This window comes from Canis lupus, chromosome 5 (assembly GCF_003254725.2).
Source record: "Canis lupus dingo isolate Sandy chromosome 5, ASM325472v2, whole genome shotgun sequence".
NCBI classification, from domain to species: Eukaryota; Metazoa; Chordata; class Mammalia; order Carnivora; family Canidae; genus Canis; species Canis lupus.
The window spans coordinates 30,607,288-30,631,896 of NC_064247.1; the positions used below are offsets into that span (position 1 = coordinate 30,607,288).

A 24,609-nucleotide genomic window follows, 5' to 3' on the forward strand; every position below is an offset into this window, starting at 1 on the left:
CCCGCCCCGGCAGGCATGATGTGCCTGGAATGCGCCTCGGCGGCGGCGGGCGGCGCGGAGGAGGAGGAGGCGGACGCTGAGCGGCGGCGCCGGCGCCGGGGGGCGCAGCGAGGGGCTGGAGGCGGCGGCTGCTGCGGGGCGCGGGCGGTGGGCGCTGCTGGCGCGGCGGTGGCCGACGACGAGGTGCAGACGCTGTCGGGCAGCGTGAGGCGGGCCCCGTCTGGACCCCCCGGCGCCCCCGGCTGCGCAGCCGCTGCCAAGGGCCCCGGCGCTCAACAGCCCAAACCCGCCAGCTCGGGCCGCGGGCGCGGGGCCGCCGCCGCCATCCTCAGCTTGGGCAACGTGCTCAACTACCTGGACAGGTACACCGTGGCAGGTGAGCGGGTGCCCCGCCCAGCCCGAGACCCCCCCCCCCCCGCGCCTGGAGGAACCCCGGGAAGCCTCTGGTCCCGGGGCCTCCGGTATTCAGCCTTCCGTCGGGGTCTCAGGGCCTTCTGCCCGGACGCAGCGGGGCAAGGATGCCCGGGGAGTCGCGGGCCCAACCCGGGGACCGCCCCCTGCACTCCCTCCGCCCCACAGGGCCAGGGCTTGGAGGAGTCCCCATCCCTGGAGTAGCCCCGCGTCCTCGCCAGCCCTTGACGGCCCATCCGTTGTCCTGCTCTCCGACAGTCCCCTCCGCGCCCCTCCCGCCCCAGCCTCAGGTTCCCGGGCCTCCCTTCCCCTTCCCCTTCCCCCAGCCAAGGCGGTGTGTCGGGCCGCGGCGGGGCAGTTCCTTCCTTCCTCCGCCGCCCGCTCTCCCCTGCGTGCAAGCGGCGGGTGCGCGCGCCCCTTGCGGGTGTGCGCGGGGAGCCGGGTGCGCGCGGGCGGCCGGATCCGTGTGAGCGCGTGGCTGACAAAGGCTCGGGGCTGCGGGAGCGGAGGGAGGGGCGGGGCGGGTCCGCGGCGCCTGGGGACCCGGGATGCGGTTTGCAGCTGGCCCTGGCTCGGGGCCTGAGGACGCCTCCCCCTGCTCCCTGGCGCTTGGAGCCTGGGGTAGGGCGCGGGCCGTGGGGCTGCCAAGGGGCCGTCTCGTCCCGTGCGGGCATCCCTGCGGATGGGGTAGGGGTCGATAGACTAGCTGGTTTCTAGTCCCAGATGTGCTGCTCGTTTGCCTGGTGTGTGACCTTGGGCCAGTCTCAGCTTGCGTTCGGGTCTGCGTCCCAGTTTGCCAGGCAGTGGACTGAGGTTCTGGGGTTCCGGGGGCTCGCTCCCCCTCCCCCAGTTTTCAGGGATCTGGGAGCGGGGCGTTTCCGGGGACTGAGCTGCCTCCAGGTGTAACCTTGAGAGAAAAGCCCTCTGGCCAGGCTGAGGGGGGGCTCCCATGGAGAGCAGAGACTGTACACAGCTCGCTGGCCCAGAACCTGCCTAACCACAGCTTAGCAAAATCTGGAACAACTGAAAAAAAAAAAAAAAAAGGAATTTTGGACAGTCTGTAAAAAGAACTTTGTAGCTACTGGGAGAGGAGGACCCTGGGTCAGCCATGTGCCCCCTGGGTCCCCTTCCCTTCTCCTGGTCTCAGCATCCTCTGTTGAGCAGGATTTTGTGTCAAGTAGAAGGGAAGAACTCCAGTGGAGCACCCCCCACCCCCACACCATCCTACTTTCTAAACCCCTTGGCTCTGTGTTCTGTCTGCTGCGGGGAGTTGGAAATGGGTACCGGTGGCAGCAGTGTCTGAGCTGGGCTGTGCCCAGGAGGCTGTGTCTGGTCTGCTGAGCAGGAACACTCAGGACCACCCAAGGGTAGCAGCACACGCCATGCTGCCCACGACCTGGGAGCCAAGGTGTCACCCTAACACAGGGAGAAGTCAGAAGAATGCTGGGAATGAATGATCAGTGCAAAATGGACTTGTGTATACAGATGAGATGGAGGCCCCATGCAGCCTGTGCCCAGGATGGTCTGGGGCGTGCAGAGGAGGGCCACCAGCAAGCCTGGGGCTGGGAACAGATCCCCCACCTTTCAGTCCGACCATGAACGGTGCCGCTCCTGGAGTTGTAGCACTTACACTGGCCCAAGACTGCATCCCTCCCCCCCATTACACTGACTCTGCGGGGGACTGAGGGGAGGGGTGGGCTCTGGGAGGCCTGAGCTTATCTTCCCCCAGACCTCCTTGGGTCGCAGAGTCCGCATGGGAGCATGAGATATGAGATTTCGAGTAAATCGGCAAGTGGGGATGGAGGTGGTGGCTGGGAGGGGCGTTGGGGTGGCAGGGAGGAAGGCCCGGAAGGCCCTGTGCAAACAGCAGCCGGGCTGTGCATCCCTCCGGGAGGCCAAGCCCAGGCCCAGGCCCCGCCCCTCCCCCACACGCAGATTTCCTCTCCGGATAAGCCTGGCTCCCTCTCCCTCTCTTTTGTGGCAGGCTCCCCCACGCCCCTGCACCCAAGTTCAGCTTTTAGGAAGATGTACCGTCTCCATGACAACGACTACAGCTTGGTGTGTTTGGAGGGTGGCGGGGAGGGCAGGGGAGTGGTCATCCTCAGACCGAGTCCACCTGTTGCTGGCCTGGCCGGAGGGGCAGGGACTCAGGAGGGGGGGGATGCAGCCCCACCCCGGGTGGCTACCCACCTGGCCCCTGAGGCCCTTGCTGGGTGGCCTTGGCTCCGTCATCCAAGATCAAGAGAAGTTCATTCTCTTTCTTTAAATCCACCCCGTCCCTTTCTCTCTGTGGTGTAGACAAGCTCTGGCCGAAAGGAGTATCATGCAGGCCACATGTATAACTTAAATATTTCTAGGGGCCGTGTTGGAAAAGTGAAAAGAAATAAGTGAAATGAATTAATATACCTCACTCATCCCAATATATTGAACTAACTCGACACGTGATCAAACATAAAGGCTGTTGACGGGCTGTGTTGCTCTTGTCTTTCATTCGCACTTCTGAACCCCCGCGCAAGCTCTGCAGTTACAGCTCACGTCCGGGGGGCTAAGCTACATTTCGGACGGTGGCAGCCACAGTCACGGTGGTGGGGTCACTGTAGTAGACAGCACAGACCTGATGCTGGATGCCGGCATTGGAGTCAGGCTCTCCAACTTCTTGGCTGGGTGACCTTGGGAGTGTCACTTGCACCCTCTGGGGTTACCACTTACTCCTCTCCCCCTCCTGGTGTAGCAGAGGACATGGGGTGTTCGCAGGCGCCTGGGATGGGCAGACCCCAGGACAGCTGTTTGGTATCAGCCGCCTTCCCCTCCATACCTCTGCATAGGCTGGGCCTGGCCGGGGGCCCTTCCCAGGTCACTTGCAGGTTCCTCTGAGAACCCCTCCCTTCGCTGCCAGCACCTGGAGTTCCCAGGATGGAATGAGGTAGCTTCTGCCTCTGCCCAGCATTCCCAGCTAATTAGGGCCTCCCCTCCTCCCCATGAGAACCCCCTGAGGGCAGCAGGCCTCAGAAGCAGGTGAGGAGGGCTGGGCCTGGCTCCCGCAGCATGTCTTCAATTGGATGAAATTGCAGCAGCCCAGAAACCAATCTAGATGCTTCTCTCCATTGCCTTGTGCGGATGAGGACACAGGCACCCTTCAAGCTCCCGGGCAGCAGGGAGCAGAGGAGAGCAGAGGAGAGCAGAGCCCCGCCCCACCTGGGCCCTGGTCTGTCCACTGAGGTGGACACGCAGACCCCTGCTTCTGGCCGGGGCAGGAGCTCCCCCCGAGCACCTGCAGGGACTTCAGCTCAGTTGCACGGAGGCAGATGGAGCTCCCCCGGGGCAGGGGCACCCATGCAGCACCTGGATGCTCCTGCCCATGCTCCCCACTGGGCAGCCACCCATGCAGCACCTGGATCCCAGCCCAGGCTGCCAGCTCAGGTCGATGGGGGAGCACCTTGGCCAGGGTCTCGGGGACTCGCCCCCAGTGGTGCCTCTGCCCCCAGCTCCCACTCCTCCATCTGTAATATCTGTAAACTGGAAGCAGAACCGCGGGTGTAGGTGGCATCGTGCTGCTCCTGGTGCCGGGCCCAGCAGGAGAGGCTGGCGTAGGCCTCGTTGGCAGAGGCGGGGAATGGCCCTCAAGGGCTGAGACCCCTCCCTGGGTCGGGGGTACCTATGTCTTCCTGGGAGCCCGTGTTCTTTTCCTTTTATCCAGCCCGTGGCTGATGGAGGGGGCACTTGGACTTGGCCAAGGTGGGGGCTGGTGAGGGGAGGTGAGGAGAGGCACAGCCCTGCCCTGGGGGAGCCCTTCCTGCCAAAGAAGTGAGACCGGTGTCCATGGCAACTGCTCACTAACACAAGCCTGGGAGAGCAGAGCACAGGGGGATCACAGGTTGGGCAGGATGGGGTCCCCTCGTAGCATTCCTGCACCCCTGAGCTGGGGCAGGGGCTCCTGGTCTGGTGTCAGAGGGGAGCTCAGGACAGGGTCCCCTCCCGGCACGACTGCATCCCAGAGCTGGTGTGGGGCCTCCTGGCCTGGGGTCAGGCATGCCTGATGAGGCTGTTCAAGCTGGCAGATGGGGAGGCAGAAGTCTGTTCTGGGGTCACCTGGGGTGGAAGCAGGTCAGGCTCCCAGCTTGGGGGCTGTCTTCTCAGGGAGGGTAGTCACACACCCCTACCCCACAAAGCCCTGCCCCTCAGCTGGCCTGGTCACTGCTAGAGGTCCTGCCCCAGCCACTGCCATGGCCACGTCAGCGATGCCTGAGTTCTGGGCAGGCGGGTGTCCCAGGGCCACATTCCAGAGTGCCTGTGTGGCGGCCAGCGCCCAGGTGAGCAGCCAGGCGGCCTGCAGGGCCAGCAGCTGCCTCTGAGGAACTTCCCAGCCGTGCTGCTGGCCTTGAAATGTGCCACCTTGGTCTGGGACCCAGGGCCTTAGGGGTGGCTTGTGCCTTAGTTTACCCTTCTGTGAGGGGCGGGAGGCTGCCAGTTAGTTACATCCTGGACCCAGCAGCTCAGAGAGGAGGAGCTCCCATCATTCCTCATTCCCGGCAGGAAGCGGCCTTTGTTTCTGCCTGGGTGTGGGGGCCTGAAGGCCTGTGGGCAGGAGGGATGGGAGCGGGGCAGAGAGGGCCTGTACCGGACCCTGAGCGCGCTTCCCACTGCCCGCCCTGTTCCTGGCTGTGCCAGAGTGTGCTGTGTCACCTGAGGCAGATCCTGACCTCTCTGGGCCCTGAATGCACAATTGATTGTCTTGTTCCTCCCTCGCCATGGTCGGGACCCTGCTCCCCGGGAGTGTGTGGCCTGCAGTGTCAGGAACCCCTGTCTGCTGCGCTCCAGTGCTGCCTGCGGCCCTTTCCTCAGGATGCTGGGCCAGGCGGCCAGCCACAGTGTCCCCTGCCAGTCCTCAGTGGGTGCTGCCTGGCCATCCCTCCAGGGAGCCTCCCCCTGCTCTGTGGGCCTAGTCCCATCCTCCCCCAGACACGTGGGAGACTGGCCCAGGCATCACCTTCACTGAGCTGCTCAGTGGCCCAGCTGGCTTGACCCAGCCCTGCCTGACTCTGCCCGACCTTCAAGGCCAAGAGGCATTGGTAGGTTGATGACGCTTGCTGGGGCTGGGCACACAGCGGGCTGGGGGAGGGAGATGGGAGACATGGTCCGCGTGGGCCCACCGCTCAGCCCTCAGCCCGAGCCCTGAGGGGGGGTCCCTTCACCCCACACTGGGCAGAATGGCCTCTATAGGGTCAGCAGCCTGCTGCAGCTACTGCCTGGTGTCCTCCATGGGTCTCGTGCCAGGCCATGCCGTGGGGCGGTGTGAAGCGTCCACTTGGTGTCCTCGCACTGGGCCTGGCCCTGGCCCTGTCCTGGCAGCTGGTGGCTGAGGCAGGCAGCGGGAGGAGGCGTCTGCCAGAGCTTGGAGGCCAGGCGAGGCTGGGCACCCCGTGAATGGGTAGCTCCACGTGGACTCAGGGTCCCTCCACTGCAAGGTCCACAGACGGGGTCCCGGGGGGCAGGGAGCTTGCCCAGGCCTCGCAGACTGTCCAGCACCGTGCTGGGAGTGGCAGACTTCCATGGTCACTCGCTGTGTCAGCAGCCAGGCCAGGGCTTTGCTGGGTGAGTGGGGGGACACAGGCCTCTTCACGTCAGCCCGAGTGTCCATCTGCCCCCTAGGAGGGCAGGAGCGGGAGCCAGCTCAGGGGGAGAGGGCTGTGTACCCAGGGGTCAGGCCCTGCTGCTCTGAGGTCTTATCACTCCCCTGTGCCCCGGACTCATCCTAGGTCTGCAAGTCATGATAAGGGTAGCCCTGGGGGTCCAGGGGAAGTCCCAAGCCAGGCCAGGGCAGGACCAGGGGCGGGGGGGGGGGGACCTGGGGGGCACGTTGGGGAAGGAGTGTCTGTCCAGAGCCCCCAAATTACTGAGGCCGAGTCTGGTTCCAGGAAAGCCGGCCCCAAATGATAGACTAGAGCCGTGGGCAGAGGCCAGGCTGCCCATCCCCGCCCACTCTGGGCACAGAGACTTGCAGGGAGGGGGGGGCTCTGAGCCCGAGGGCCTGGGGGTGCTCCTCTCTCCGACCTGCAGGGAGGGGGTGTTCTTTGGGGTACAAGCTGGGAGTCTAGGTCCTCAGGAGAAGATACAGGGCCTCACCCTCATCCTCTGTAACCTTAACAATCTGGATCTGCCAGGTGACATGACCTGCTGCCAGGTGCAGCAGGGGTGGGTGTACATGGGTGCTTGTCTGATGACTGTGACTGAGAGGCGGGGACCCTGGGCCGCTCCCAGAGGTCAATCTGAGGTGCCCAGGAGGGACCCGGGGTTTCTGGAGGTCACTCAGCTTATCCCCAGGCCGTGGCCGATGCCCGTAGGTGGGGAGGCGGTGCCAGTGGGGCCGGGCTGTGGCTGCTAGCCCTCGCCATCCAGAGCCCGGTCAGCAGAGCCGGGCCCTCAGGCTCCTGTAATTACCAGGGTGGGAGCTGTGGCTGAGCGAGGGGCAGGGGTGACTCCTCCAGGGCAGGCAGTCTCTGAGGCCTCGCGGAGGACCCCTTCCCTCAGACCCAGACGCACCATGGCCAGGCAGGCCTGTCCCTGTCGTCCCTGGGCCCCGTTGGTGCAGCCCCACGGTGTGGACATAAAGCCCGGGGAGGTAGGAGCATGCGTAATGCCCTGGCCGTGGCCGTGGGACCCGCCAGTTATTGATTACCTGCCTGCTAAGCACTTTATGCAGATTAACCCATTCAGACCTCACAAGCACAGGAAGCAGGGCTTAAAGTTAGGACACAGACACAGGAGGACATGAGCACAGAGAGGTCCAGTCACTTACCCAAGGTCACCCAGCAGGGCACGTGGAGGAGCCAGGATCAGAGCCCAGATGGTCTTGCTTTGCCCATGCTGCTCTGAAGGAGGCAGGGTGCGCATGGGGTGATGACGCCTGTGTTTGGGGGGTGCCTTGCCCGGCTGACGGGGCAGGGAGAAGCCTCAGGTCACATCTGAGGCTGGGCCGGGCCCCCAGGCCAGTGTAAGTGTCCCTTTGGTCTTAGTGAGGCCTGTACCCTATCAGCAGGTGGACGCGCTTCTCCGAGGTCATGAGGGCCTAGCAGGGGTGGAGTGGGGGCCTCGGGAGTGTTGTGAGCAGCCAGCTCTCCGGGTTACAGGCCCCTCTTCACCAAGAGCTGCAGAGGAGGAACTTGGGGGCCTGCAGGTGGGGACATGCCCGTCCCAGAGGCCTTGGACCAGCCAGGCCACAACATTGTTACTCCTGGGGCCTCAGCCTAGATGGGCAGTTGTGCAGAGCTGGGCATGGAGGCCTCCAAGCTGCACATCTGGGCTTCGTTTGGGGGTATGGCCATGGTCACACTCAGCAAGCTCATCCAGGGAACATTGTTGTTGGGAGCATTGCTGACACCAGCTCTGGTGACTCTGAGCCCCAGCCTGGGACACAGGAGATCGGTGTCCAAGAGGTCAGGCTGCAGAGGGGCCTTGGGAGGGGCGACCCTGGCCTGAGTGGTGTGGTGAGAGCCGTCAGGGGGCTAGGACTCTGAGCGGGTAGCAAATCTGTAGGGCTAAGCTGCAGCGGGGGTGGTTTGAGGGGAGCAATGGGGAAGAGAGGTCAGGACGGGAGGGGTGAGGATGGAGAGGTGAGGACAGGAGAGGTGGGGATGGGAGGGGTGAAGACGGAGAGGTCAGATTGGGACAGGTAAAGATGGGAGGGGTGAGGATAGGAGAGGTCAGGGGGGACAGGTCAGGACGAGAGGGGTGAGGGCGGGAGCAAAGAGCCCACCTGAGGGCTGGTGTTCAGGGGGCAGATGAGGCTGAGCCAGGGGCGCCGCAGGATCCCCAGGACACAGCGGGGCCATGGGCCTTGGACAAGAGGGGCCGGGGAGGGGTATAACTGGGGTCAGCTGGTGAGCACATCCACAGTGTTTCCTTGGCGCCGGGAACAGGACGCGCTGAGGGTCGGAGCGGCGGGACGGCCGCCGTGGCCGGTGTGCACGCCTGGGAGGCCGCTCTGGGTGGGAGGCCCGTCCTGCGACCCACCAAACCTCAGCCTGCAGGAAAGAGGCTAAAAATAAGGCTGCGGTGGGAAGAAGGGAGGGGCACGTGGGCCGAGCCGGGCGGGAGCCCAGAGGAAAACCCGAGACGCCGTGCGCGGCTGTGACACATGCTTCCCAAGCCAGCGGCCAGTGGGTCACAGCCGCCTGCGGCCCCAGCCCCTTCCTGGCTGGTTGGAGGGAGAACGGCCCGATGGCCCCAGTGTCTGGGGAAGGCGCATCCTGCAGCTCGGGCTGTGGGCACAGGCCCCCAGGGTGCTGGGGTAGGTGCATCCCAAGCATCCTTTGCCTCAGGGTCTGGTTGGCTCAGCCGTTCTTGGGACATCTATCCGGATGTGGGAAAAATGGGTCTGAGGAGGTCAGGGGAAGTTTCCTGGAGGCGCAGGCGAGCACCGGTCACCAAAGGCTGTGGGGCGGAGCGTGTGCCGTCAGGGCTACGGTGTGCCCCCCCGGGGAGGCAGTGGGTTCACGCTGACCACTGTGACCTGCCGGGCTGCCCAGCACTGGCCTATGGTGACTGCAGACTCATGGCCCTGTTAGATGTGGACAGGCACCCAGGGTGGGGGGGGGCGGCACTCCTGGACCCTCCTGCCCCCTTCCCGCTGCACCCCTCTGTAACCATACCTGCCGGGCAACAGCCTCTGCCCTGGGTCCTGGAGACGACCCACTGCGATCTGCTGTGGCTCCACCTACTATGGGGGGCACTCAGCATCTACTCAGCCATCCACCTGTGGGCAGGGCCTGGGCTGGGGCCACACGGTCAGGTGTGTGCGGGGTGGGAGACCTCGTCTAGGTGTGGGCCTGGTCCACTGGGTCACCTGGGGCCGCTGCGCAGGGCAGACGTCGGGGCGGGGATGGAAATCCATCCGCCGAGCCTCACGCGTGTCATCCCCATAGAACTCATGACCCCTGCCGTGGCCAGTGTCCACTGTGACCCCGACGGTGGACGGGGGGAGCGTGGGGGCCCCTGACATATTGAGGGCGATGGGAGGGGCAGAAGCCAGGGAGGGCTTCCCGAAGGAGGAGGCACCTGACTCGAGTTTTGCAGGAGCCTCTGGACGAAGCCCAGCCCCCTGAGTGGATGTCGGGGGCGTGGCGTGGGGGGCGGGAGGTGTCCTAGAAGTGGGGTCACCTGCCACCCTCCCCGTTGGAGGAGACCCAGGGGTGTGAGCAGAGGGGTGTGGGGGCCTCGGGCCGTGGGGCCGGCAGTGTGTGTGTGGGGGGGCTCCCCAGGGTGGCCAGGGTGCAGTCTATACGGTCCCCCGTGGGGGCCCTGCCCCCCACCCTCCGTGGCCATCCAGTTATTAACTTGTTAACGGGCCTCAGCAGCCTCTTCATTATGATAATTCCGCGGATCCTGCTGCACAGAGGTGGGTCAGGCCCTGGGGAGCCTCGGGCGGGGCCGCTCCCCCCTTCCCTGCTGCGTGACCTGGGTGGGCACAGACTGTCATGCCTCAGTTTCCTTGCATGTCCGGGGGTAACAGTCCCAGGCTCCTGGGGTCACCTCGCCATCATGAGGAGCTCCAGGCCGTGAAGGCAGGTCCTGTCCCCGCTCTGTCCCCTGTGCAGGGGCTTCTGGGGCCTAGCCCCCTCCGCTACTCCTTCCTCCTCATCCCTTCTGGGGGCAGATGGTTGGTGGTTGAGGTCGGGGAGCCCTGCTACCCTTGAGTGGGTGGAGGTAGGGCCCTGGTGCCTGTGGGCCATGCTGGGAGCCCTGGTCATGCTCTGGGAGAGGCAGGGCCCAGGGGTCTGACTTCAGGTGTCCCTCACGCCCTGAGTCCTACCCCCACCCCCCCCACACACAAGCAAAGTCCAAGCGGGTCAGCAGAGTTGAGGGACCTGGGAGAGGGGCGGGCATGGCCTCCAGGGGTGGCCATCCCTCCACGAGCCGGTCAGTGTCCCAGGTTGGCTGGTGAGCATGGCACCCGTGTACCTGTGCATGCACAGGGGTGAGTAGGTGTAGCACTGCTTATGACCCTCTGCCCCCTCCTGGGCTGGAAGGCTCCTTTGCAGGACTCAGGGCTGCAGTCCACTCTGGGCCTTGTGGTGCCCCCGAGGGCAGGGCCCAGGATGGGCTGGGGTCACGGGGAACCAAGTGACCACGGGAGGACTGAGTGACCATGGGGGACTGAGTGACCACGGGGACCAAGTGACTATACCTCAGGCCCCCGCAGTGGCCAAATGACAGGCAGGACTCTGGGGTGGGCACAGGAGGCCTGGCTGGGTCAGGGTAGCAGGTGGCCCCGAGCACACTGGACGGTGGTGCTCTGTCAGCCAGGCCAGGGGGCCTGCCGCTGGAAGGAGGCCGGGCTGGGGCTGGGGTCTCCGAGGCAGGCGGGTTGGGGCGGCTGGGCAGGCACCCACGTAAGCAGCCTCTGTCTTTCCTCCCAGGCGTCCTTCTGGACATCCAGCAGCACTTTGGGGTCAAGGATCGAGGCGCTGGTTTGCTGCAGTCAGGTGAGGCCCCCCACCCAGGCCCCTCCACGCCTGCTGAGCACCCCTGGACCTGACCCACTGGGAAGAACGTGTGCTTCGTGTCTGACCTCATGACCTTGTGCTGTGGGTCCTCAAGGATGCGGCCTCCCCAGGCCGCCACGTCCCCTCGAGCTGCCCAGTAGCAGCCTTGGGGGGTGGGGGGCGTGTGGGAGGCTGGCCAGAAGTCCAGGCCCCAGAGCTGACCCTGCCTGTGGGTCTAGGCTCTACCCCAAGACTGGCGGGGGGAGTGCTTGGGGTGCACAGGGTGGTGTTGGCAGCGCTTCGATGACCCCATCTCCATAGCAACCCCCCCACACTGTTCCTCCCATCGTCATCAGGCTGGGAATCCTCTCGGAGATGTCAGGGCAGGAAACCCCCTTGTTCAGCCCCACAGCCATTCCGAACCTAGAGCAGGGGCCGAGGAGGTAGGGGGTAGGCTAGGCCTGGGGTCCTGAGCCCCCTGAGCTGGGGCCGTATGGCAGGTGTGAGCAGGGGTCCCAGCCTGTCGGCCCTGACCTGGGCCCATTTCTCCTTGTGCTCCCCACCCCAGGCTGATCCGCCCCACAGCCCCCAACTCGCTCTGTGGCTGAGGGCCCGGTTCCCTTGGCACCAATTCCTTCTCGCCCCGGCGTCCACTGGGTCATGAGGCCTCGAGGCCTGGTCAGATGTGTGGGAGGAAATGCGTGGTCTGCATTCCAGAGAGTGAGCCCCTTCCCCTGCCGAGCTCTCCCCAGAGGGAGGGGTGGAAGGGGACTGCTCTGTCCAGGAACCTGCCTGACCTGTCTGGGTGGCATTCCAGGGAGCACAGTGCCAGCCACCAGCCTCCTCGGCCTCTGAGCTCACCCCTCGGTCAGGCCTGCAGCCTGGGCTGCTTTCCCAGACAAGGTCTCGGGCTCAGAGACAGGGTGAGCTGGGGCAGGGGTGAGGCTTGTGGTCCAGCCCCCAGGGTGGCCCATCCCTGCCTCTGCCCACGTCACCCCACCCAGGACAGGCGCCTCCAGCCTCCTGGGCTCGGAGCACACGGGAACTGCCCTCACAGCTGGACCATGGGGTGGGGGGTGGCAAGGGAGGGCAGGACGGAGCCCAGCCTCCCAGCACCCCCACTCTGTGCCCCCTGAATCGGGGGGGGCGCGGGGATGCACTGAGTCTCACCCACTCCTGGCCTTGCTGACGACAGGCAGGGGGCCAGATCTGCCCAGGTTCCTGCACCACCCACCCCGGGAGGTCAGGGCCAGTGAGCCTCCACGGATGGTCCTGCTGCTGCACTTGCGTCCCCGGCCACCTTCCGGCTGAGAGACAGAAGCCGTGGCCGCCCCCCGACCCCTGGCAACCTGGCCAGAGGTGGACACAACACCCAGTGGCATCGTTGGGTCTGGTCCTTCCTCCCAGACTCTCTGTGCGCAGCTTTACTCCCCAGACAAGGGGACAGAGGTCGAGACAGAAACAGTGACTTGGGGCCTGGGATTGGACCTCTGGGGACCATCCTCCTGGCTTGGGGAGGTGATACAGGAGGCCTCCAATCAGGGTCCCAGTACCTGGTGCCTCAGTCTCTCAGAGACGCCTCCCCTGTGGCCTTCCCCTAGCACCCACCCTGGGCATAGCTGGGCTGAGAGTCCTCACCCCTTTGGCTGCCAGAGCCAAGACGCTGGGCAAGCTAGACATGGATGTGACTCAGTAGCCAATGAGGCAATCACCTAATTGGCTGGGGCCCCAGGCACCTGTCTCTTCCCCAAGCCCCTGATAAGGTGGGAGCCAGGTGGAGGGCGCCAGCCAGGTGCTGCGGTTTGCCCAGATCAAAGGGCCGGGTGGAGAGCCGGGTTTCTGTGCGTCTGGGGGGGAGTTGCACCCAGAGACAGGGTGGGGGTGGCGGAGGGTGACGGTCAGGCCCAGACCTGCCCCCATTGCTCTCCTGGGACCCAATCTTGTGCGCCAACTGGGGGAGGGCCTGCCTTTGGCCATCCCCTTGCTGACACTGCCAGCTCCAAGCTGGGCCCCAAGTCCCCACAGATGCAGGGCCCAGCCTCTGCCCATGCCCGTGGTGGAGTCACCGTGCTGGGCACTTGAGATTTTGGGAAACCAGGAGCTGGCTGTACCCCACAGCCAGCAGGAGTCGCCACAGAGCCCAGGGCTGGGCCCCACCCCATGTTCCCGTGATTCCCTCACTCAGTAGAGGCGGAACACGCCCAGGCCCTGCCCAGGCCCCCCACGTAGGGACCCAGGGACACAGTGCCAGTCTCTGTTGGCCGCAGGTGGAGAAGGCTTCCCCGAGGAGCGGACGTTTGTGCGGGGCTCCGAAGGGTGGGTTAGAGCCTGCTCAGGGTAGGGACGTCCGGCCGTCTGTGGGAGTGGATGTGGGGAGCCCTCTTTCCCCTGCCCCCAGCGGGTAAAATATGCCAGGGAGACGTTGCCCACGTAGCTGAGCTGGAAAGCCAAGGTGGGGGATTCCCAGGTGCCGGTTTGGAGAACCGAACCGAGAAGCAGGATGGGGAGCGGGTGTCAGAGCCAAGCGGTGTGGGGCACCTGGGGACCACTCTCCATCACGGGCATTGGTTACGGTATTTTTACTATAAACATTTTACGATGAAAAATTTTAAGTATACATAAAAAGGAGAGAGAACAGTGCCATGCCACTCCAGAGCTGCCACTCGGTCGGCTCAAACGTGGCCCTCACCGCCAGGCGCCGGGGCTCTGGGGTTTCTGCCCTGAGGGTCGGCCCGGTGCAGCCTTGGCCTCTGGCTTCGCCTGGGTGACTCAGTTTCCTCCCAGAACCCAGGGCCCGCTCTCTGTGTCCAGCCAGTGGCAGCTTTTCTATTGTCCATCCCGGCTCTGGTGCGGGGTCTGTGCAGAGCGTGGAGGGTTTCTGGGCCCTTCTGCACAGAGGGCCTGGTGGAGGCAGGTCTGGAGCTGCTCCCTCTGGTTCGATGACCCCGGGGCCCGTGTGGGACATGCTGCTACCCCACTGTGAGCAGAGCCCCTGGGGAGGATGCCGACCGACGGGGAGCGCGGAGAAGCTGTCCCTGAGCAGGTACCTGTGAGTCCGCCCTGGGGGCTTCGCCACCGTGTGCTCAGTTTCCACAGAGAGAGCGCACCCCCCGAGAGTGGCCCGGCGCCAAGAGCACGGGGAGCTCCCTAAACACACCTGAACCCCGCACTCACAGTGAAACGTGTGTGCCGACCCATGACATTCAGACCCGGTCGGAGAGAGAATTAGCAAATCAGAAGACCCTGGGGGACACAGTGGGCGGGGAGGTGGGCGGCAGGCAGTACATGCCGCAGGTGCTGCACACGCGTCCACTTCAGGGTCCGGGGGCCAGAGAAGGCTCCAGAGCAGGCGGGCCCCTCAAGAGGCGCGCGTGGGGATGCCCCATGTGGGGCCACGGGTGGTGGCGGGTGAGGGCAGGGGGACAGCGCAGGGCTGTGGTTGGCGCCGTCACGAGGCCGATCCAGGGCGGGGATGGGGACAGAGGAAGAGCCAGCTCAGACTGAAACCAGACGGCAGCGTCCTGGCCTCGCTCCGTCTCCATGTGTCCGGCCCAGCCCTCCTGTCCCAGGGACGCCCAGAACCCGACCCTGTGAGGCCTGCAGGACTGCCTGGCACTTTGGCCTTGAGCGGGGGCGGGACGGGTGGTTCCCTGTGTTCCTGCGGGACGTCTGAGCACCATGGACGCCCAGCTGTGGACACAGGGCAGTGCTGGGTCCCCCATCGTCCATGCCCTGTGGGCACGGCCAGCCCCAGTGACCCTCCCTGCCCACAGGTGATAGAGGATGGCAAGTCTCCCCAAATGACAGGTCCACTAGCCCCGGTTCAGCTGAGGCTAAGGTGGGGGCCGGACCTGAGCTCAAGGGTGGTGGGAGGGGGAGGCTGGGACCCCCAGCTCAGACCTCAGCGGCTCCAGCCCCAGGACCACCTTCTGGGGCTTGCAGGGTCAAGTGCAGCCCGGCAGGCAGTGTCAGCGGGTGCAGCACCCTCCATGGGGTGGTCCTGGGCCCCGAGTTGGGGCAGCCCCTCCCAGGCTGCGCTTGGCCTGAGGCCCCCACCCCCCACTCCCCCAGGGGTTCCCAAGGTCATCCCCCTGCCCACCCCACCCATTGTCCTTGTCCTGTGGGCTCAGCCACATGCCCTAACAAGGGCTTCCCTATGCTCCAGGACCACGGGATGTCCTCGTGCGGGAGTGGCTGGGAAGGCCGCTCATCCCGAGGTCGAGGAAGCCTGCAGCCTGGCCTCTTCCTTCCCAGCACCGTGGCCTGCTGGCCAGCTATGGGGTGCATCCCCACCAGGGACAGCGTTCGTGTCAGGCTGTGCCTCCCCAGGGCCCGGGCGGGTTCTCCCTCTGCCGTCCACCATGAGCGGGGGGGGGGGCGGCGGCGGGGCTGTGAAGATGGACCGATTGCTGTCTGTCCAGGCTCTGGACACCCTGTCCCCCAGGGGGAAGGCCCCAGGTGTCCGGGTCAGGAGGGCCGTGGGGAGATTTCCACCACTCTCTGTAGTGCCCAGCTCTCTGTGGGTGAGGTCGCTGGATGCTCAGGTGGGCGGTGGGGACAGGCTGCACCTGCACCCCTACTTGCCATCCAGGTGCCTCTGCAGCGAGCGGTGCTGGGGACACCCCAGAGTGGCCTACGCTGGGTAGAGCCAGCTGTCCCCTTGGCCCATCCTGGGGGGAGCGTGGACATGCTGTCCCATCCACAGTCCCGGCCCACCTCCCTGCTGTCCCCAGCGTGCCCTGAGTGGTCCCATCAGCCGGGCACCCCTGTCCCCGCCCTGCAGTCTGTAGGGGGATCGAGTGCTAGGACCCCAGGTTAGATTGGGGTGTAAGCTGGCCTGGCCAGCCCCTGCCCCTCGCAGTCATGTGACCTCTGTCCTTGTGGCCTCTGTGTTTCTCTGTGGGAGGAAGAGGGTAGTGCACAGCAGGGAGGTGACTCGCACTTACATCCAGGGTGTGTGCTGGGACCTGACGGTTAGTGTCCTTGGTGACCATAAGCACTGTGCCTCCCTAAACATCGGGGGCCCCCTTGCCTGTGTAGATGTGATTCACAGTCCCAGGTTTAAGTAGCATCATCCCGGTAAACTCCTACACACCCTTCAACGCCGGTGCTGACATCACCGCCTCCAGGAAGCCTCTCTGCCTCCTTCCCCCAGGGTGGCCTGCAGGCACAGGCACGGAGGGAACACAGCTTTCTCCTCACTCACACCGTGAGCCCTGTGGAGGCCACATCCGCTCCAATCTGGGTGGGGGAGGGGGTGCTGGGGGGGCTGGGCGGTGGCCCAGCTGGAAGTGCCATCTGTGGGATCCGCAGGCTTGACCTGGGCGCGGGTCAGTTGTCACCGTCCGCCGGGCACCCCCTCCTTGCGCTACTTCTGTGCTTACATCACACACGCAGCCACTGAGCGGCGTCCAGGAAGGTCGCGCGAGCCTCAAGGTGAGGACCATGTCACGTCGGCGTCGGCATCTTGGTACACACCTTGCACCACCGCCCGGGTGGGCCATGTGCGTGCATCCCCACCTCACCCCTGCATGGTGCACACCTGCGTCCGCAGGACCTGGCCCGTGACCCGGCTCCAGGCAGGGAGGCTGAGGTTGGCCGGTGGGTGGGAGGGCCCTGTGCAGGGTCATGCCAGCTCTGCCCCGGTGCCCCCTGACAGCACACACCCACACCCTGCTGTCTCTCCTTCCCACCCTCTTGCCCCTCCCTCCCTCCCTCCGCCCTGCCCCTCTTCCTCCCCATCCCCCCTGCCCTGCCCCCTGCCCCCCCTCCCCGCACCCTATGCACTGGGTCTGTACTCTGTCTGATGGAGCCCTGAGGTCACCACCCGAACCCCTGGCCACCTGGGCCATCTGCCCATCAGCTGTGCGGTGGCCTTACGGGGGATGGGGGAAGGGCAGGGAGCTGCCTGCCCCCTGACCCCCAGGGCCCCACTCACCACTGGCAGTGATCTCCCATGGCGCTGATGCTCTTGTTCTAGAAGGAAACCAGGTCGTGCCAGGGCCCTGCCCAGCGTCCCACCGTTTTCCTTCCCAGCCATGGGACCCACAGCCACCACGGCGTGCTGTGAGGTGCTGCCTATCCAACCTGCACCCCTCCGTCCCATCCCCCTCTGTCCTTCCTCACCAGCCACTCTGGCCTCTTTGCTGGTTTTCAAATATGTAGACCGTACTCCTGCCCCAGGGCCTTGGCACTTGCCGTTCTTGCCACAACATTTGCGCGATTTGTCTCCTCATCTCCTCCAGGTCTCTGCTGAAACGTCACCCTTTCTGACCCTTGTACCTGGAATCCTCAGGTCTGCTTTGCGTCAGACACACATTTCTTGTCTCCTGTTTCCACTCCGTTACCCTCCTCAGTGCTCCTCACTGTCTGACGTACCACGGCCTCCACTTTATCGCGGTTGTCCTTCCCAGGAGGGCAGGGGTTTCTGTTTTGTGGTGCAGATGGATGAGTGGACAAAGACCGTGTCTGCCGGTGTCGGGGGGGATGGGAGGATGGGGGGGACGGGGGGACAGGGGCTCCAGGCCAGAGGGGCCCTGATTTGCTCTGTGTCCCTGGGGAGGCCGCTTTCCCTCTCTGAAGCCCCTTCCCCAGGTGGATGAGGTGGCAGGGGACTCACGCTTGGAATCAGACAGGGTCACCGCCCCACAGACTTCGGCTTCCTGTGGGACCTGAGGGAGCAGGTCTCGTCTCCTGACTGCTGCGGGGCGGGGGGCTCCTGGGGCTGGATATTGGCGTCCCCAGGCCTCAGGCTGGACGGTGGGGCCCCTGGTGCCCACGGATACCTGCCCCCTGTCACGCTTTCCTCTCCCGCACAGTGTTCATCTGCAGCTTTATGGTGGCTGCCCCCATCTTTGGCTACCTGGGTGACCGCTTCAACAGGAAGGTGATCCTCAGCTGCGGCATCTTCTTCTGGTCGGCTGTCACCTTCTCCAGCTCCTTCATCCCCCAGCAGGTGAGGCCTGTGCCCCTGCACCCCCGCCACAGTGTCTGGCCCTGTCCCTGCTGGGCTGGCCGCCCCCGTTGACCAGTTGTCCTGCAGACTGGGGTTCTGGGCCTGTTCACTCGAGCCCCAGATGGTGTCTGCCCAGGGCAGTGGGGTGTGGGGTCCTGGCCCTGTGAACGGGAGGGCCCCCCACCGGCCAAGCTGCGTCTGAGAGACCCCGTCCCATCAGGAGCTGGCTGGCGAGTGCTGGTCCCAGCTCTGCGTCACTGTGCTGTGCGGCCCTTGTTGGGGGTGGGGGTGTCACTGCCCCTCTCTGTGCCGCCCACAGTCTCCTCCTCATCTAGCAACCCTCTGAGGGTCTGGCCAGTGCCCGAGGCCTTGGTGTAAGGAAGGCGTTTATCACTCGGCCGCCATGGTCTGACCCTGAAGGTCCCAACTCTGTGGTCTGTTCAGCCTCAGGATCCCAGGGCCTCTGTTTCTCCGTCTATAGGACGTCTGGAACCCTGGTCAGCCAGGAGCTTTGTGGTGACAGATGGCCGAGCTGCCAGGGCCAGGTGGTGTCCCACACATCACGATTTCCATTCTTTTGTCCACAAGGGAGAGATGTTGCTCTGGGGGGTAGTGAGTTCCTCGTCCGTAGCAGCATTCAAGCAGAGGAAGCACAGGCAGGTGGTGGCTGCTGTGCCCGGACACAGAGGGAGGAGGAGATGCTGCCCTGTCCTCGGCGGCACCCAAGCTGGGTGCGGGAAGAAGGGATGGGAGCCCCGAATGCTCCCAGCCTCTGGGAGGGGCACCGAGCCATGGGTCCTCACTGAACACACAGTAGGGTCCTGAAATCTGTGGGGTCAGGGAAGGCTTCTGGGAGGAGGTGGCATTTGAGCCGGGAAGGCCAGCAGGTGATGGAAAGCCTCGAATGCTGTGGAGAGTGGGTCTTGCTCCTGGGCAGAGGCGATTCCAGGGGACACGGACACAGACGGGAGAGCAGCCTGGCTGCCCAAGGGCTCCAGACAGGGAGAGCCGGGGACAAAGCGACGTCTAGACATGCGGACACAGTAGATCAGTGCAGAGCCCAGGCAGCAGGTGCAGACCCTCTGGGAGGACTCAGCGCTGGTCCCGCCATCCTTGGGAGATGCCACATGTGGCGGTGGCGGCAGTGAGGTCCCTGCTCAAATCCCACTGGGCTGCGCCTCAGACTGCAGGTGCCCAGCATCATGGGTCTGCGTCTGTTGGGTGGGTGCTGCAGGACCCCACGGGTACCCCCGCGACCCCAACAGACACACGGTGGCCCAGGCACATGGGGCGGCACACATGATGACCTAATGGGGGGCCGGGACACCCTGGTCAGACGGGGTGTGGGCGCCGCGGGATGGGGCCCTGAGAGCGTGAAGGATGTGTGCACGGACTGGCCCACTGGGCCCCAGACCGTGACCGAGGCTGGGAGCGAGGGGGCGCCGATGGGTGCCCTGCATGTCTGTGTTTGGAAAGTGTGCACAGCATCCGTGTGTGTGTGTGTGTGTGTGTGTGTGTGTGCAGGAGGAGAACGCCTGGCGCAGCGGGTTTGGGGAGGCGGCCCGGACAGGGACAGAGGACTGCGCGCCCTGGAGCGGAGCGGGCTGCGTGTGAGGGAACAGCGCCTTTGTTGTGGGGAGCAGCGGGCTGTCCTGGGCAGGGCGGTGACCCGGGGCTGCCAGGGAAGTTCACCCGGCGGGGCAGCATGGGATTAAAGCCACACAAAGAACCATGTCTGAGCTCCCTGCACAGTGGGGGGGGGGGGGGGGGCAGGAAGGGGACCCACGGCGCTGGTCGCGGGTGTCGGGAGGACGGGTACCCACGATCCGCAGACAGCCAACGGGAATCAAGACACACGGACAGCCCAACAGCCAAGCAGGCAAAGGCCGAGTGTGGGCAGCGGACCCCAGAGAGGGGATGGAGGGCAGGTCTGGGGCGGGTGGGGGGCGGCCAGGCCGGAGATGGGCAGACAGAGACCCGGGGGAGGGCCACGTGTGGGCGACATTGGCCGGATGGGTGGTCAGGGTGGGGCCGGGAAAGATGACCAGGCTGGGTTCTCAGGCCTCAGGCAGCAGGGGTCGACCCTGCAGCTGGCACGGCCCGCCCTTCCCACTCAGCCGGCCTCGGCCGCTTGACGTGGTGGGGCGGGGGCGCCGAGCCCAGGGCGGGGGGCTTCCCCTTGGACACACTGCGGGGTCGGGAGGTCCAGCCAGGGCCACCGCCACCCCTGGCCCGCGGGGGCCAGAGCGAGGCCCACGAGCTCCACCCTCCCACAGCACTTCTGGCTGCTGGTGCTGTCGCGGGGGCTGGTGGGCATCGGCGAGGCCAGCTACTCCACCATCGCGCCCACCATCATCGGCGACCTCTTCACCAAGAACACGCGCACGCTCATGCTTTCCGTGTTTTACTTTGCCATCCCGCTGGGCAGGTGAGGTCGGGTGAGGTCCCTGCAGACATCCCCCCCACCTCACCTGAGGTTGGCGCTCGAGCATGCGGTGGCTGGCCTTGGAGCCATGGTGGGCCCCCCCCAAGAGCTCCGTCACCCGTGCCTGAACCCGTGTCCTCTGCAGCGGCCTGGGCTACATCACAGGCTCCAGCGTCAAGCAGGCAGCCGGAGATTGGCACTGGGCCCTGCGGGTAAGGACCCCCCAGCCCGCCCTGAGCCCCAGGCCATCCACCTCGGGGGCCGGACCCCCACGTGTGTCCCAGGGGCGTCGGGGGGGCCCAGGTGTCCAGCGGCCATCAATTGGGGGACACCCTCCCACGTGTCAGGAGGCCCTGCATCTGCTCCGGCCCGTGTGCGGGGGTCCCGGGGTCTGGGGCCCCTTCCTGTCCTGGGGTGGGGGGTCAGGCCGGTCTGCCGAGGCCCCAGGATGCCGCAATCAGAGGAAGCAGAGATCCCCAGTCTCGCGGACGAGCGGAAGCTGAAGACAAAGTGTTTTTTCCTCAAAAGCAGGAAGGAAGCAGCCTCCGTGGAATTTCTTGATGGGGGGTGTGGAGAGGAACTCCCTCCATGGGCTCGCGGGGGTGGGGACCGACCTCCCTGCTCTGCGGCGGGGTGGGGGGGGGGTGTCAGGAGGTTCTGTTCCTGGCTTTGGGCTGCACACGGGGAAAAGCGCCTGGGCCCTTCCCTAGCAACAACCCCACCCCCATCACCAGTGGGAGCTTCGTGTCTGCCAGGCCCCTGGGGCCTCCCTCAGCCCCCCTAGGGCCTAACCCCAGTCCCCCAGGACCCAGGCCCTCCCCTAGCACTCAGGCCCTCCCAGAGCCCCCCAGCCCTTCCCCTAGGCCACCAGACCCCCCCAGGACTCAGGACCCCCCCAAACCCCCCAGCACTCTGGGCCCTCCCAGAGCCCCCAGCCTCTCCCTCAGCCCCCCAGGCCCCCCTAGCCCTTCTCCTAGGCCCCCAGGCCACCCCAGACCCGTAGGTCTAGCCCCTAGCCCCCACCATCACACCCCCACGGGTGCGGGTGGGCAGGGCTGGTCTCTGGCTCCCTGTTCTCATCATGCCCCCGGAGTCTATCCCTTTGCTTGTCTTTCTCTCTCTCCATCCATCATCCATTTTTCTGATTTTCCATCGTTAATTCACCAAGCATTCTGACCCTTCCTCAGACTTCGTCCACCCCTTCCATCCTGCCCCTGCTCCCCCCTGCACCCCCTGCCCCCGATAGTTGGTGGGGAGCTCCCAGGGCCCCATGGTGAGATGGAGCCGCGGGCCCTGGGCTCCCAGCTGCACCCCTGCCCCCAGGTGTCCCCCATCGTGGGCATGATCACAGGAACGCTCATCCTCATCCTGGTCCCAGCCACGAGGAGGGGCCCTGCAGACCAGCTGGGGGGGCAGCTGAAGGTGCGCACCTCGTGGCTCCGTGACATGAAGGCCCTGATCCGCAAGTGAGTGTTACTAGGAAAGGCCTGGGGGGCTGGGGACCCTGAGCCTGGGGCGGGGTGGGGGCTCCTGCGGGTGGTCCCCGGCTCAGCGTCCCTGCCCCCGCGTCTCCCCAGCCGCAGCTACGTCTTCTCCTCCTTGGCCACGTCGGCCGTGTCCTTCGCCACAGGGGCTCTGGGCATGTGGATCCCCCTGTACCTGCACCGCGCGCAGGTCGTGCAGAAGTCGGCGGAGACCTGCAGCAGCCCGCCGTGCGGGGCCAGGGACAGGTGGGGCCCGGCAAGGGCGGGGGCGGCGAGGGGCGTCTGCGGGAGCCCAGCCCCCACCCATGCCAGCGCCCCGTCCCCACACAGCCTCATCTTCGGAGCCATCACCTGCTTTACTGGCTTCCTGGGCGTGGTCACGGGGGCAGGAGCCACGCGCTGGTGCCGCCTGCGGACTCAGCGGGCTGACCCGCTGGTGTGCGCCGTGGGCATGCTGGGCTCTGCCATCTTCATCTGCCTCATTTTCGTGGCTGCCAAGAGTAGCATCATGGGCGCCTACGTGAGTGCGGGGGTGGGGGATGTGCCTGTGAGCGGGGAGGGTGCACCTGTGAGCAGGGAGGGCGCACCCGTGGCGGGGGGTTGGCCTCTGACCTAGGAAGTACAGTCTGACATCCCATGGGGAGGCCCTCCCCTGCCCACCCTTGCTCTGTCCAGGCTCCTCCATCCGCCTGTCTGTCTGCAATCCCTTTGCACCTGCGTGGCAGGAGTGCAGGCTCCGGGAGGTGGTGGCAGGTGAGGGGCTCCCTGTCGGCAGCCTCGTGAGGTCCCTGACTGGATGCTCCACTCTCTCCTGGGCAGATCTGCATCTTTGTTGGGGAGACGCTGCTGTTTTCTAATTGGGCCATCACGGCAGACATCCTCATGGTGAGGAAGCCAGGGTCCCCGTGTACTCAACCAGGTCTCACAGGTCGTGTGGGACCAGGCTGTGTGGGACCAGGCTGCGGGGCATCAGGCTGTGGGGGACCAGGCTACGGGAGACCAGGCTGCGGGGCCTGCAGCCAAGAGGCCTGGGCATAGTGTGGGGTAGGAGTGGGATGTCTGTAGGCTCAGCTTGGCTGGGAGGCTGGTGGTGCCAGGCTGGCCTTGGGGGCGGGGGTGGTGGTGGGGGTTGCCGCCTGTCAGCTCCTCCCCCGAGCTCGCTGGGCTGGGTGCACCTGCCTGTGAGCCCGTGGTGGGGCCAGCCGGGGACAAAGAGCCATCTTAGTCATGGAAGGATGGGGGGGGTCATGATCCTGATGACTGGCAGCCAGCAGTGTGCGGGGGGAGGGCTTGGGGACCCTCCCCGTTGGGGCAGGAGGGGTGGGGAGTGTGGGCGCCCCCGGGTGGACTTGTCACTTGGGCTTGGGACACGCCAAGGTCAGAGTGGGCCTGGAGTTGGGGCCTTGCCGGGGCTCCTTCTCCAGGAGTCCCGCCTGCCCCACCTGAGCTTCCTGCACATGGAGGAGGTATGTAGGTGAGGAGGGAGGCCCGTGGCAGGAAGAAGGGGCTGCACAGCCCTCGGCAGAGGGAAGGACACAGTGAGGTCTTGTGGGTCCCTGCCCACCCCTAGGGGCAACCCCAGCTGCTGGTCTCAGGGAAATCGTGTCCCATTTTAGGAAGTATCACAGCCATGTGACCATGGCTGGAAACAGGAGCACACAATCCTGGCAGATCGTGCCACCCTGCCCCCAGCCCTGTGGGGTGGGGGTGGGGGGCCCACAGGGCCCTCGGGGCGCTCCTGGCCGGTGGGGAGGGAGGGAGGCTGTCCCCTGCAGGCCAGCCTTTGCCTCCCAGGGCTCTCGCAGAGGGGAACCAGCGTGATCCTCGGGTCGGGGGGTCCCAGTGCCAGCGCCGCCGCCATGTGTTACCTGTGTGCAGGGCCTCGGGTTCCCAAGACCGCAGATGGGGTCCCCACCCCACACCCCACCCCGACGCCGGGGAGTCCGGGTACAGGGGCTGCAGGGGCAAGCTGACCCCAGGGCGAGGCTGGGGCTGTGCCCTGTGCCCTCTGACCTCCTGCCTCTTGCACACAGTACGTGGTCATCCCCACGCGAAGGGCCACGGCCGTCGCCCTGCAGAGCTTCACCTCTCACCTGCTGGGGGACGCGGGGAGCCCCTACCTCATCGGCTTTGTGAGTACGGGCGAGCCAGGTGGGGAGGCTGCGGGAGGCGCCCCCTGACGCGGCCCCGCCCTCGCAGATCTCGGACCTGATCCGCCAGAGCACCAAGGACTCCCCACTCTGGGAGTTCCTGAGCCTGGGCTACGCCCTCATGCTCTGCCCCTTCGTGGTGGTCCTGGGCGGCATGTTCTTCCTGGCCACGGCCCTCTTCTTCCTGGGCGACCGCGCCAAGGCCGAGCAGCAGTGAGTGGGCGGGCACGGCCTGCGGGAGCCGGGGGCCAGCCATCAGCTGGGGGGGCGGGGCCGTGCCATCAGCTGCTGGTGGGGGTGGTGGGGGGTGATGCTGGGCGGGGCCTCGCGGGCCGCCCAGCCTCCGGGGCTCTGACTCTTCTCGTCTGCTCTCCGCTCCTGTCTCTCCTCTCCCACCCCTGGGCTCTCCCACCTTCCCCTGGGGCTGACGAGGTCCCTGCCCGGCACGTCCGGCCAGCCGGCACCCGAGATGCGATGCGCCAGATCAGTGCCCGGGCCCGGCCGCCGCTGATCCGCCACCTTGACCCCCGCCCGTCTCTCCCCCAGGGTGAACCAGCTGGTGATGCCGCCCGCCTCCATCAAAGTCTGAGGCCGTGAGTGCAGGCAGGCCCAGCCACGGGAGGGAAGGGGTCCTGGGAAACCTTCTGGAAGTGGGAGCAGCCTCTCTGAGGCACCTCCTTGCCTAGGCAGCTCCCATCAGCCC

At 65.8% G+C, this 24,609-nt stretch overlaps 1 protein-coding gene and 1 long non-coding RNA gene across 10 annotated transcripts in view; one reads left to right on the forward strand and one right to left on the reverse strand.

The window, feature by feature from the left end:
- The window catches only part of SPNS2 (sphingolipid transporter 2), a 26,014-nt gene continuing 1,405 nt past the window's right edge, over window positions 1–24,609 (forward strand). The window contains exons 1-12 of one of the 7 annotated variants that reach the window (XM_049110060.1): window positions 1–376; window positions 10,827–10,892; window positions 17,711–17,847; window positions 20,124–20,275; window positions 20,418–20,484; window positions 21,596–21,738; window positions 21,850–22,002; window positions 22,087–22,276; window positions 22,576–22,641; window positions 23,790–23,888; window positions 23,956–24,119; window positions 24,308–24,499. In XM_049110060.1, the coding sequence (XP_048966017.1) occupies window positions 16–376; window positions 10,827–10,892; window positions 17,711–17,847; window positions 20,124–20,275; window positions 20,418–20,484; window positions 21,596–21,738; window positions 21,850–22,002; window positions 22,087–22,276; window positions 22,576–22,641; window positions 23,790–23,888; window positions 23,956–24,119; window positions 24,308–24,499 (1,790 nt within the window). In that variant the 5' untranslated portion in view covers window positions 1–15. Of the gene's footprint in view, window positions 377–10,826; window positions 10,893–17,161; window positions 17,188–17,424; window positions 17,576–17,710; window positions 17,848–20,123; window positions 20,276–20,417; window positions 20,485–21,595; window positions 21,739–21,849; window positions 22,003–22,086; window positions 22,277–22,575; window positions 22,642–23,789; window positions 23,889–23,955; window positions 24,120–24,307; window positions 24,503–24,609 lie in introns of those variants that run through there. The other 6 variants (XM_049110066.1, XM_049110065.1, XM_049110061.1 and 3 more) reach the window with 6 other exon arrangements.
- LOC118354754 (uncharacterized) lies at window positions 20,236–24,017 on the reverse strand. Of its 3 annotated transcripts, none has more exons than XR_004815797.2 (3): window positions 22,471–22,599; window positions 22,108–22,272; window positions 20,236–20,771 (listed from the first exon to the last, which is right to left on the reverse strand). It is a non-coding gene; the product is annotated as an uncharacterized LOC118354754 (long non-coding RNA). The 3 variants fall into 3 exon arrangements; XR_004815796.2 differs by having other exon boundaries at window positions 20,765–20,895; XR_007410708.1 differs by lacking the exon at window positions 20,236–20,771 and adding an exon at window positions 23,877–24,017 and having other exon boundaries at window positions 22,133–22,272; window positions 22,471–22,583.